Source organism: Schistocerca piceifrons, chromosome 5 (genome assembly GCF_021461385.2).
Source record: "Schistocerca piceifrons isolate TAMUIC-IGC-003096 chromosome 5, iqSchPice1.1, whole genome shotgun sequence".
NCBI classification, from domain to species: Eukaryota; Metazoa; Arthropoda; class Insecta; order Orthoptera; family Acrididae; genus Schistocerca; species Schistocerca piceifrons.
This window is the reverse complement of record NC_060142.1, coordinates 64,573,429-64,587,336: the sequence shown is the minus strand read 5'-3', so window position 1 is coordinate 64,587,336 and position 13,908 is coordinate 64,573,429. Positions and strand designations below refer to the sequence as shown.

Genomic DNA, 13,908 nt, shown 5'->3' with positions numbered 1-13,908 from the left:
GGTATTGAGACACTTATAAACAGAACTTGTTCCAATCTATAGTGGTGTGATACAGCAACCAGTGGTAACAACATGAAAAAAAGGGTCTTGTTTGCAAAACTGGCATTTACAAATTCAAGATAATGCAGGTTGATCTTGCTTGTCTTCAGTCAACCCGTGGTACTGACTTCTTTAGCAACTTTTACACTTTGTTGCCAAGACAATGTGGCCATAAAGTACTACATAATTAGTTCAAAAAATAATTTGTGATGCAGGCAAAAGTTTGGACACTTGGTGTATTTTCTATGAGATAAATTGAGCTGGAAGTTTGAAATATGAGACCAAAACTTTAAGCCGTAAAATTATTTAGACAGCTAACTGAGACAACAAACCAATGTTAGTTGTGAATCCCTTTTGTGGTACAAGATATTGTGCAAGGGATTTACATGAGGTACATAAGAGGTATGTCCAAAAATTCCAGGATTTTGTCCACAAAATTTTTCTACATGTACCTTTAACTTGTTGTGCATGGTCTCCTTTGAAATACTCTCCTCCACAATTGATACACCACTCCCAATGCCTTTCCACTTCCAGGATGAGTCTTTGTACACCTCCTGCTGGATCGTGTGAGGTGTCATCTGTGAATTTTCTTTTATCTTGTCTATCGTTGCAAATCTTCATCCTTTCATTTGGATTTTCAATTTTGGAAATAAATAAAAAGTCTGCAGTGGACTTCGTTTTTTTGTGCAATAGTTACAGACCAACAGAGGCCTTTGTAAACCTTATCAAGGAACAAGAGTGGCAAAATGTTTATAGTGCTGATACAGTAGACGATAAATATAATGCTTTCCTCAAGACTTTTCTCGTGCTCTTTGAAAGTTGCTTTCCGTTAGAACGTTCAAAACAGGGTACTAGCACAAACAGGCAGCCTGGGTGGCTGACTAGAGGGATAAGAATATCCTGTAGAACAAAGTGGCAATTATTTCAAAACGTTAGAAACAGTCAAAATCTAAATGCAGCAGCCCATTACAAACAGTATTGCAAGGTGCTTAAAAAGTTATTAGGAAGGCAAAAAGTATGTGGTATGCAGATAGAATAGCTAAGTCTCACGGTAAAATTAAAGCCATATGGTCAGTCGTAAAGGAAGTGGCTGGTCTGCAGAAACAGGTCGAGGATATAGAATCAGTGCGTAGTGGGAATGTCCGTGTTACTAATAAGTCGCATATATGTACAGTATTTAATAATCACTTTCTGAATATAGCAGGTGAACTAAATAGAAACCTAGTCCCAACAGGGAATCATATAGTGGTCGTAGAAAAAAGTGTTCCGAGACTGTTACCTGAAATGCTCCTCCATGATACTGACAAGAGGGAGACTGAATTATTAATTAAATCACTAAAGACCAAGAACTCTCATGGATATGATGGCGTATCTAGCAGAATACTGAAGTATTGTTCTATGTATGTTAGCCCAGCACTTAGCCATATCTGTAACTTTTCCTTTAGGAGTGGTCGGTTTCCTGACCGATTAAAGTACTCGGTAGTGAAGCCACTTTATAAAAAGGGAGACAGGGATAATGTTGACAATTATAGACCTATTTTATGCCATCGGTGTTTACTAAAGTTATCGAGAAGGTTGTATATACAAGGTTACTGGAGCATTTAAATTCACATAATTTGCTGTCAAATGTACAGTTTGGTTTTAGAAATGGTTTAACAACTGAAAATGCTATATTCTCTTTTCTCTGTGAGGTTTTGGATGGGTTAAATAAAAGGTGTTTTCTTTGATTTAACGAAGGCTTTTGACTGTGTTGACCACAAGATATTACTGCAGAAGTTGGACCATTATGGAGTAAGGGAAGTAGCTTACAATTGATTCGCCTCTTACTTTAAGAACAGAAAGCAGAAGGTAATTCTCTGCAATATTGAGAGTGGTAGTGATGTTCAGTCCCAATGGGGCACTGTTAAGTGGGGCATTCCCCAAGGGTCAGTGCTGGGGCCACTGCTGTTTCTTATTTATATAAATGATATGCATTCTAGTATTACAGGTGATTCAAAAATATTTCTGTTTGCTGATGACACCAGCTTGGTAGTGAAGGATCTTGTGTGTAATATTGAAAAATTATCAAATAATGTAGTTCATGAAATAAGTTCGTGGCTTGTGGAAAATAATTTGATGCTAAATCACAGTAAGACTCAGTTTTTACAGTTTCTAACTCACAATTCAACAAGAACTGATATTTTGATCAGACAGAATGGGCATATTATAAGTGAGACGGAACAGTTCAAGTTCCTAGGCATTTGGATAGATAGTAAGCTGTTGTGGAAAGCCCATGTTCAGGATCTTGTTCAGAAACTAAATGCTGCTTTATTTACCATCAGAACAGTATCTGAAATAAGTGACAGTTCCACACAAAAAGTAGTCTACTTCGCATATTTTCATACGCTTATGTCATATGGTATTATTTTTTGGGGTAATTCCTCTGATTCAAAAAGGGTATTTTTGGCTCAAAAACGGGCTGTTCAAGCTATATGTGGTGTAAGTTCCAGAACCTCTTGTCGACCCCTATTCAATAGTCTGGGAATTCTGACATTCCCCTCACAGTATATAGTTTCTTTAATGTCGTTTGTTGTTAGCAATATTAGCTTATTCCCAAGAGTTAGCAGCTTTCACTCAGTTAATACTAGGCAAAAACCAAATCTGCATGTGGAATGCACTTCCTTGACTCTTGTGCAGAAAGGAGTGCACTATTCTGCTGCATCCATTTTCAATAAGCTACCACAAGAACTCAAAAATCTTAGCAGTAGCCCAAATGCTTTTAAATCTAAACTGAAGAGTTTCCTCATGGCTCACTCCTTCTATTCTGTCGAGGAGCTCCTGGAAGAGCTGAAAAATTAAGCAAATTCCAGTGTTACATTGTTGATTTTCTTTATTTAAACTTACGAATTGTTGCCTGAATACGTTTCTCGTATTTCATTTTATCTGTTTCTACTATCGTATTATAATTTCATGTATTGACTCGTTCCATGAGCGTGGAGACTTCTCCTTAATTTGGTCCCACGGAACAATAAATAAATAAATAACTATTGTGATGCAAGAGCCATGAACTGTCTCACCACATTTCAGGCCATTTCCTTCTCACATTTTCTCACAGGTGTCACAACATATCCCAATAGTACCACTGATTAACAGTTTATCCCTGTGGCATGAATTCATGATGAACAAATGCTTCAAAGTCAAAGAAAACTATTAGCATGACTTTGACATTTGACCTGACCTGACAAGCTTATTTTGGTCTTGGAGAGCCACTCCTGGCCCATTGTAAAGATTGAATCTTGGTCTCAGCATCATAACTGTAGACCCACGTCTTATCACCAGTTATGACTCTTGTAAGAAACATTTCATTCTCATTTGTGTGATCCAAAAGCTCTTTACAGACTGCGAGGCGAATGTCTTTCTGGTTTTGACTAATGAGCCATGCAATGAATTTAGCAGCAACATGACACATTCCAAGATGCTGTGTCAGGATTTCATGACATTCTTCTGCAATATCTTGGAGCCAGTTGTTGCGGCTACATGTAGTAAGCGTTGCTTCATGCAGTGGAGAATGACAAAACAGAGGCAGCCGGCAATCGCGGCATTGCAAAGTAGGCGCGGCACAGACAGCCTTACTGACAGTTGCAGTCTACCAACCGGCTGACGCAAGGATGCACGCAGACCGAGCGCTGAGCGAAGCCTGGAGAGTGCTGAGTAAGGGAAGTGGGGCCATCACGCTAAGTTACACTGCAATATGCACTCCGTCTCAGGCCACAATTGGCCCATCGGGACCATCCAACTGCTGTGTCATCCTCATGGTGAGGATGCGGATAGGAGGGGCGTGTGGTCAGCACACCGCTCTCCCGGTCGTTATGATGATTTTCTACGCTGCAATATACTGCGGGAGAAATAACAAGAAGCTGCCACCGAGGGTAAAAAACGTCCTCCTGCCAGATATAAATAGTGGAGTGCAGGCAGCAACGGATAGAACCCATTAGGAAGCAGTTCGGATCTGAGGACGGACGTGGTCCGTGTCTGAATGTTCAATCTTTGTAGGTTACAATTCCGGAAGTTGCTCCAGCTCGCAGGAGTCATCCGTTCGCATCCAGATGTCAACCTCAGCTCTGGGGGTTGGCCCGACTTCGGTCGGCACCATGGCTGACTAACTACTGTGAGAACTTCCAGCGGAACTGGCCGCAGTGCGGTCTCGGTCACAGGTGCCGCCGGGAACTGACACCTGGACACTTCACGGCAACCCGACCCCATGGCGCACGGTCTGTCCATGACGGGAGCTCGCGGACATCGCGACTGACGGCTTCCTAGCCGCCGGTGCAGCTGGCAGCGGCAGCTGACCTCACGGTGACATGGCTCCGTGGGGGTGCCATACTGGGCTGCCGAGCGGCAACGAGTTCATCTCAACCACAGAGCACTGGTGGCATGTGTTGCGCGCATTGTCGGAGAAACTACACAGCAGCAGCCAAGCGGAAGGATCAGCAGGGCTGGGCAGCGACGATGAGGGAGAAATTGTAAAGAAAGCTCAATAAATAATTGTAAAAGTCCACGCCGTCTCAGTCTTTGGCGCAGCCACTGTGTCTGCTGCTAACAAGTACTGCAGAAGTCGTAACAAGTGGCCATCTGACGTTACACAGTCTTTCACTGGCACACACCGTTTTGTTGACATTCCTGACATGAGTGCCATCAGTAGACACTGAACGGTGTCCTGAATGACGGCCATCTTTAAGTTCCGTCCAGCCATTTTTACACTGCGTGAATCATTTGTAACACTAAGTATGACTTACGCACTCAACACTGTAGGCTTTCTACATCATTTGGTATCTCTCTGTAAAAGTTTTCTTGCAAAATTTAATGCAGACATGTTGCTCCTCTAAGTCTGCCATCTTGAAATTCACAAACTGTGTGACACAATGTTCTACTCAATATAGCACTGAACAATAACTAACAGATATACAACAATGAAACTTCTGGCAATTACACATTAAACAAAGGCACGTGCAGGGATGTCAACCACATTTTGTTCCAACATACCACTGGTGCGAAATTATGAATGTTATGGAATTTTCTGAATAGAGCTCATATTTAGAAACTGATCATGTTTAATACCTGCTAATGTTTCATAACCCATTTGCAGCATCAGTATTGGCAGCACTAACTTTAAATACAGTACACAATTTTTTGTGTTGTAATGTTGTACAGACACAGTCTAGAAGTAACACATGAAGAGATCCACAATAACACTGAAAGAAGTATAGAACAGTATGAAGTCTCATAACTATAGAACACATCAGTATACAGCCTCATAGATAAGCATACAATAAGCAAGTAAACATACATGAGGCCAAGTGTCTGACGTTCCGGGCTTATATTGGGCTGTCACGGACACAGCACATTGCTAGATGTGCCAGCTATCCTTGTTGCGAGCTATCTCTCTAGGCTGGCAATGGAGGCACTTGCATCCCATACTGTTTGATGATGCATGCTCATAGTAGTGGGTTACATTTGCTTGTCTGACTGGCAGTCATCACTTTGAACAGCTGTTTTGAGTGTACGTTACTGTTGGGTACATTGTTTGTGACAATAAAAAACTAAATATTTATTTCCAACCATGATTTTCTCATTGTAAGCACTCAGTTTAGGATTCTCTATTATCTGTACAAGTCTGACCCCCACATTTTGGGACTTGTGTATAAACTAGACAGAATGTTAATTTCAAAGCTGAACAAGGAAACAACAACAGATCTGTGATGGTATGAGGGGGTTATTTATTAAAAGCCATATATTTTCAAATTGTTTACAAAACAACCTTATCCCCTTCATGCTCCACTGTTCAAAACATTTGTAGTCACCTTCAGAAATGTCTGACAGCTCCTCCCTCATTTCTTTCTTGACTTCTTCAGTCGTGTCAAATCGGTGTCCTTCCATGCCCTTTTTCATGCGTGTAAATAAGAAACACTCGCACACAGAAACTCAGGCAAGTAAGGTGTGTGGAGCAGCGGAACCATGCCATTTTTAGCCAAAACATGTCTAACAGATATGGTTGTGTGACGAGGTGCGATGTTGCGGTGGAAGAACCAGTCTCCTGTCTGCCTCAAATTGGGTCTTTTTTGATTAACACTGTTGTGCAATCTCCTTAGAACTTCCAAATAAAAGGTGTGATTGACGGTCTGACATGGGAGAACAAACTCTGGATGATTCGGGCAGTTGATGGACGTCTATAACAATGATTGTCATCAATCGACAGGTAGCCGTTTTTAAATAAAGCAAACCAAGTGCCGGACCAAGACTCGAACTCGGGACCTTTGCCTTTTGCGGGCAAGTGCTCTACCAACTGAGCTACCCAATCACGACTCACGCCCCGTCCGCACAGATTTACTTTCGCCAGAACCTCGTCTCCTACCTTCCAAACTTTACAGAAGCTCTCCTGCAAACTTTGCAGGACTAGCACTCCTGAAAGAAAGGATATTGCGGAGACATGGCTTAGCCACAGCCTGGGGGATGTTTCCAGAATAAGATTTTCACTCTGCAGCGGAGTGTGTGCTGATATGAAACTTGCGGAGACATATCAGCGCACACTTCGCTGCAGAGTGAAAATCTCATTCTTAAAGCAAACCACTTGTACACTTGAGTTTTTCCCGCAGCATTATCTTAGTAAGCTGTTTCCAACATTAAAACAACAGTTTCAGCAACATTTTTACCGAGCAGAAAACTAAATTTCACAGCTACACATTGTTCAATGTTATTCCAGGTTTTTTTATTTTTATTTTTTTTTATCCCATTGTATGTACACACATATAACATACTGTAGTAAACAGCTCTACACAACTGAAAGGAACTTCAGTGCAGAATAAAATGGGTGTGTGTTAATCCAGATTTTAAAAATCTCTGACACTATCACTTCTTGCTGAAAATAACACCTACAGAACAATGTGCATCTTTAAACACAATGGTTAATAAAGTCTTACCTATGTCCATAGAGGTTTCATTTGTTGTTCATTGAATGAATGCTTTAGTTCCTTTTGGTTTTAACTAAAAATTTCATTGGTGTACTTGGACACTAGATTCATAGATGCTTGAGCATAGACCTATGTGAAGTTTGCACGCTGGTACTGGACACTCTTTTCATCATCTTTTTCTACATTTAAAGCATCATTTGAGAACTCACAAAGGTAACACAGAGGATTAAACCATACGGAATAATGGGAGCGATAAACAAGCATCCATGAGTCAGCTGCTAAATCTGTTCAACATGACACATTAAAAAAGTAAACATCTTTTTCCAGAAAATTAGAAATGTTCTACTTAAACCATTATCAGATAATATTGTAGTGCTTTTATGTAAGATTTGTGTCAGAAACTGAATGCAGAATGTTTTGTTGAAGCTGCATGTCAATCTGTTGCTGAAGTTGATCACTGCCTTACTTGCTAATTATTGACAAAAACACGCATGAACACACTGATGTCTTCTACAAAGAAAACTTTTTTTTTAACCATCTCTCATGTTTATAGGTGCTCACAGGTAAATATCATGAAAAACTATCATCTACTTTAAACTATCACCATCTGATTAATTTTGCACCACATTTGTTGATATTGGAGAATAAGTTTCTGCTGCCTGTTTTCTGTACACATACAAGCCACTGATAAACTTTCTTCTAATTCTATAAGGTTTCAATGCAACAGTATGGCTTTGGTTAAATCAAGACATATGTATATTGGCTTCAAATTATCATTTAATGATGAAGATGCCACACAGACAACAGAACATGTTGTGTTTTATATTGACATGCCTGTCCCACAACTAAATCAAATACAACAGAAAAATCACACGTTACCTATCCACCTTCCTGCATATCCTCACCAGCTCTTTCTAGAGCAATGACTCTCTATGCGAACACACTTGAGAAGAAGAGTTCAGGAGAAGTAGACAGTAATACCATTTCAAAAGCTATCACACCTGCCTGGTACATGTGACGGCATTGTACACATACCACCACCACTGTCACAAAATATTTATTGGCATCTTGCAGCTCCTCTGAAGTCCAGGGCTACATAGTCCTCTCTTCGCATCACTACTCCAGACTCATTGTCCACTTCCAGCCACCATCCACATGATCTTTTGTGTGGCCTAGTAAAGTGATGGAGATAAAATAAAGTGATGGAGACAAGAGTCAGCCACCTCCCAAATGCACCTAGTCATTGATCAGACTTCTATCATATATCTGGATTGTTCTTCATTAATTAGCAAGGCTGGTTCCTGGATTTTTCATCTGTTTTCACCTGCAATTCCTGTGTTATACTGTTTGTGAAATTCACTTGTATTTGGATTTGATCATAGTTTATTTACTATTCACCAACAGGAAGAGCATTTTGTGCAAATAAACATGGACTCACAACACTTCAGTGGTGGCAAGGAAGTGTCATATTCCACGCATGTCAGTAGAACAAAACTGATCTTACAATACGACAAATCATTCAACAGCAGCAAATTCTAATTAATTTGCTCCTTCATCTGCTAACACACACCACCCCCCTCCATCCATCACATTTACAATAGCATGTCAAGGTATTCCACATACATAACAAAACCTGAAGGAAAACTTTTTTCATAGTGTAGATAAAGGCAAACCCATTCCATACGTTGAGAAGGTTGGTATCATTAACTGAATTTCTCTTCTTATCTTTCATTGTGATTTGGAAGCTTATTGACTCATTATAAAACAAGGCAACTGCCCAGTATTATTAGGCTATACCCTAGTTTAGATAGCAAGTGCTATTACTCGTGCAAATTTCAAATTGCACTGAGCCTGTGCAGACTGCAATCAATAGTATTTCAGTTTCAGTCCAGATACATTGGCTCAAGACACTGCAATATCATCATTTTCAGACTCACAGTAGAAGTCATAGCTTTACTGAAAATAATTGAAACTAATAATAAGAAAGAATTAACATCAGCTTGTCATTCCTCAGGCCAGCTGGACTGAGATGTTCTTATTCGTTCACAAGGACGACTGGGAAATGACACATATGAACGGCCTTGTCAAGCACTATGTATACTCATCGGGCATGGATTCAGAATTACAGCACCACATATACCCTTGTAGATAGTGTGCAGAATGCCATTTGACACTATCTGAAGGATTTAACATTTGGACCACCACAGAGCAGACTTATAATGGCATTCACTATGACTTCATGAAAAACCACTTTCTAAATTATATATGTAAAGAACACATTGAGCACCATCACAGAAGCTACTCTGCAGGCCCTCAGCAATGGCCCCTGGTTTACTCTGCACTGTATGAGGATGGTTGGTTGGTTGTTTTGGGTAAGGAGACCAGACAGCGAGGTCATCGGTCTCATCAGGTTAGAGAAGGACGGGGAAGGAAGTCGGCCGTGCCCTTTGAAAGGAACCATCCCGGCATTTGCCTGGAGCGATTTAGGGAAATCACGGAAAACCTAAATCAGGATGGCCAGATGCGGGACTGAACCATCGTCCTCCCGAATGCGAGTCCAGTGTCTAACCACTGTGCCACCTCGCTCGGTTGTATGAGGATGGCTGCATTGGAGGTAGTGTGCACCTAATTTCCTTTAATTCACAAGCACACCTCCCATTATTGGCAGAGAAGAGTGCCCTGGACTGCCTGAATGTATTTGTTGGGTACATTCGACAGACAGCATGATTATGCAATCAGCAAGTGAGAAAATTAGTGCCTTGATTACTTCTCATCTCTTTCACTGCATTAAATATCATATATTATTTGCCATCAAAAAACCCCAAATTCTCTGGGCAAGTGTATCTTCAGAACACATGCAGGAAATATCGTCAAAGAGAAAACTGACTTACAAACAATATCTGGGATACAATTCTTTCTGTATTTCTATAAATGTAAAATAATTGTAGACCTCTGTATCAACCATGATGGTGAATGACTCAACCATCTGCTATGAACTGATACATTTGCTGGGCTTATAACTTTGAAATTTACATCCTTAACTGTGAAACAACCATGTAAACTTCTCACTGAGTGAGAGAGCCCCATGAGGTCACCGAATTTTTAAAATTGAGCACATCTGTGTTTTCAGCACATATAATTTTTTACTCATCTTAAGTTAATCTGGAACCATATATACATACTCTTTATCAATGTGCTCCTTCAGTCTGGTAAGCTGTTTCTCCAATTCGAGTAAAGCTGTTCGGAAATGACTGAGATCTGAAAAACAAGGAAAAGAAAAGTTAATTTACTGTTGATAATTTTGTCTGGAAACGTGTGCCTCAAAATTAATTTACCACTGAGTCAACAGAAAATTCATTTTGGTACATAAAAATCAATTTGAGGTAGATCATGATTCACTAATGGAAGATATGTTAAGCTGAAAGGAAGCGCACACAAATGTATGGTTATCAGCTGTGCTCTTGCACAGTTATTCTTCAGAGAGTAGTAAACACCCCTCCCCCTTCACCTACAACCACAACACGACACTCCTTGACGACTGCATTTTCTACTTGCTTTGCTGGCCTTCACTGCCCGTACATTTCGTGAGAAGTGATTGATCCTCATTTATAAGAATGTAACGTTAATATGCTTATAATAATAATAATAATAATAATAATAATAATAATAATAATAATGCAGTCATACCAATACTTCGTATTCTATCTTCAGTGCTGATATCAAACCTAAGTTGGACCAATGTGTCCATAGCTGCCAGCAAGGAATTCTGAAATGCTTCCAAATCTTCCAGCCTGAGAGAGAAAAATAAAATACTTTGTAATGCCTTTTCATTACCACAATATAGACACATAATTTCAAAATATCAAATACTACCTTTTTGTTTCCCTTCCACTGACATATGCTTCTAAGTCAGTAGCAACATCCCTATCAATTATTTTCATGTTATTGAGAATGGACTGTACAGATTTTTGTAAGAAATCATGCTGAACTTTTAATCTCACTGCTTCACAGATGAAATCAGTGTTTGACATTTCATTTTCAGCTTCCTTCACTTTAGCCGGTTTCACAGCCATTATCGATGTTAATTTAAAATGCAACAGCAATAAATTATTCTTCATTTTCTTCCTGCCAGAAAAAAAGACATTATCACGAAAAAACCTTCAGGTTGGTGGAGTAAATGATGAAATGTGTAAGCAGAGATATGGAGATGTTATTGATTCTGTATGCTGTACTAATGATACCATTAATGGCAGTGTGCTTGTGTTGTTAGTAAAAGACCTTAGCTGTACTCAATGTGCATGTAAAATAGCTGCAAACTAATCCCTCCCTAGCTAAATGGAAAAAGCTTCTGCACTGAAAAAAATACAATAAGAAATAAAACTACTGCTCTTCCAATTATTTTATTCACTGCAGACTAAATACAGACAAGGGAAGTTTACGCACAGATGACAAGAAGTACCAGTAATAGCAAATGGATTATTTGTTTTAATGTCTTTTTCTAGAATCTACTGCAACATTTTTCCCACACTGATAACTAATTTTGTTCAGTTACAGAATATATTCTATTGGTCCAAAGCTGTTCTGTAATGGAACAAAATTGGTTACCAGAGTGGAATAAGGGCAAAAGTGGGCATTGTAATATTTTGTTCCTCTTGCCCCCACCTCCCCCAAAAATTAAGCGCACTTTCCAGTAAGGAAATAAAAACATTTTTTTCCATTTGTTTGTTGTGTTTATTATTTCACAATTACCGGTTTCAGGCACCGTCATCAATCTCCTGATGCGTTGAAAAATATACAAACAAATGTCAACTGGAGAGGTAATCCTTATCAGGATTGGGTGCATTGTTGTCATCTGCTTTTATATTTTTCAGCACAACTGAAGGTGTGTGACTTATGCCCTGTAGTACTAGAGTATAATGCAGTAGTTCAGTGGGTAACAGCCAGACTACAGATCCATTGGGCCCAGGTCCAATTCCCAGCTGGTCTTAGGATAGCTAATCTCTTGAAATGATTTGTTAATGGAAAAATTGTCTAATAACATTATCATTCAGAGTCTATGTTACGATGTAGGTCCCCCAATAACAAGTTCAGTAAGCCAGTTCAAAAGTCAGAGGAAGGCAAGGGCATACTGCCTCCACTGTGAAACCAAACTTTGGGTTGAGGAGTGATTTACTTTTTACTAATACTTCTCTGATAATCGTCACCCATGGATGTCACTATTATTAAAGAGAAGTAGAGAATGGTAAACATTTATGGATTGAAATACAATTGTCCACTGAAATAAGGTTTAGGATAGTATGTTCCAGCTCACATGTCCATCCAGGGCCAGTTGTGGGCAAATGGCTGACACATGGACAATCTTGCAGCAGGACAGTAGTGTGTGTTCATACTCCACTGGCTGATTGCCCACAGACAGTGTTGGCAAAACAGGGGTGGCCGAGCATGTACAGAGCGCACACAATGATACCATCTAATGACTAGCCTACATTACCTATACCTGCCCTCCAAGTGGGACATGGTTAAATGGGGGGTTCCCCAGGAATCAGTGTTGATGTCATTCCTCTTCCTTGTTTACATACACTGATCAGCCAGAACATTATGGCCACCTACCTAAAAGCCAGTACGTCCACCTTTAGCATGGATAACAGTGGTGACACAGCGTGGCATGAAAGCAATGAGGCCTCAGTGGGTCACTGGAGGCAGGAAATCTGCACACGTAAGTCACCTAATTCCTGTAAATTTTGAGGAGGGGGAAGGGGTATGAGCTCTGATGCCACGTTCAATCACATCCCAGATATGTTCGATCGGATTCAGATCTGGTGAGTTGGGGGGCCAGCTAATCAATTGTAACTCACCATTGCATCACCCTCCTGGTCTTGTGACATGGTGCATTATCTTGTTGAGAAATGACACTGCCATCGGGAAACATTATCATCAGGAAGGGGTGCACATGGTCTACAATCAGTGTACAATACTCTTTGGCTATCATGGCACCCTGCATGAGCTCCACTGGATGTTCCCCAGAGCATAATGGAGCCACCACCTGCTCATCTCCATCCTGCAGTACAGGTATCGAGGAGCTGTTCCCCTGGAAGATGACAGATTCGCACCCTCCCGTCGGCATGACGAAGAAGATATTGGGATTCATCAGACAATGCAATGGCCTCCCACTGTGTCAACATCCAGTGCTAATGGTCACGGGTCAATTTCAGTTGTATCTGCCGATATCATGGTGACACACCCATGGGACGTTGGTTGCAGAGGCCCATCGTTAGGAGAGTTTGGTGCACTGTGCGTTCACACACCCTTGTACTCTGCCTAGCATTAAAGTCTGATGTTAGTTCCGCCACCTGTCCTATTTTACCAGTCTGCCCAGACTACAATGTCCAACATCTGTAATGAAGGGTGGGTGCCCAACCCCATGACATCTGGCCATCATTTTACCTCGGCTTTGCAATGTCTGAAGACACTCACAACAGAACTCCTCAAACAGCCAATAAGTCATGTAGTTTCCAAAATGCTAGTGCTGAGCCTCCAGGCCATCACAATCTGCCACTGGTCAAACTGAAATGGAGCATACACCTTCCCCATTCTAAACGTGAACAGCATGCTCACTGATACTACATGCACCGTGTATGATTCTGAATAGCAATCACTCCTTGCCAAGTGACACTGCTACTGCCTGAGCACGTTTATATTGACAGTAGCTTGGTGGTCATAATATTCTGGCTGACAGTGTAAATGGTATACCATCTAATATTAGAGCTGATTCTTAAATATTTCTGTTTGTTGATGACACTAGCTTTGTAGTAAAGGATGTTTGTTGTGTGCAACGCTGGCACTATTTTGAATAGTGCAGTTCAAGATGTAAGTTCATGGCTTGTAGAAAATAAACTAACACTAAATCACAGTACGACTTAGT

General features: G+C 40.5%; 1 protein-coding gene across 1 annotated transcript in view; it reads right to left on the bottom strand.

Moving 5' to 3' along the window:
• The window catches only part of LOC124798200 (coiled-coil domain-containing protein 112-like), a 145,568-nt gene that overhangs the window by 113,992 nt on the left and 17,668 nt on the right, over positions 1-13,908 (bottom strand). Inside the window, exons 2-4 of the mRNA XM_047261501.1 lie at positions 10,860-11,111; positions 10,674-10,777; positions 10,169-10,244 (exon numbers count right to left, since the gene is read on the bottom strand). Coding sequence (XP_047117457.1) covers positions 10,169-10,244; positions 10,674-10,777; positions 10,860-11,104 — 425 coding nt within the window. The 5' untranslated portion in view covers positions 11,105-11,111. The remainder of the gene's footprint in view (positions 1-10,168; positions 10,245-10,673; positions 10,778-10,859; positions 11,112-13,908) is intronic.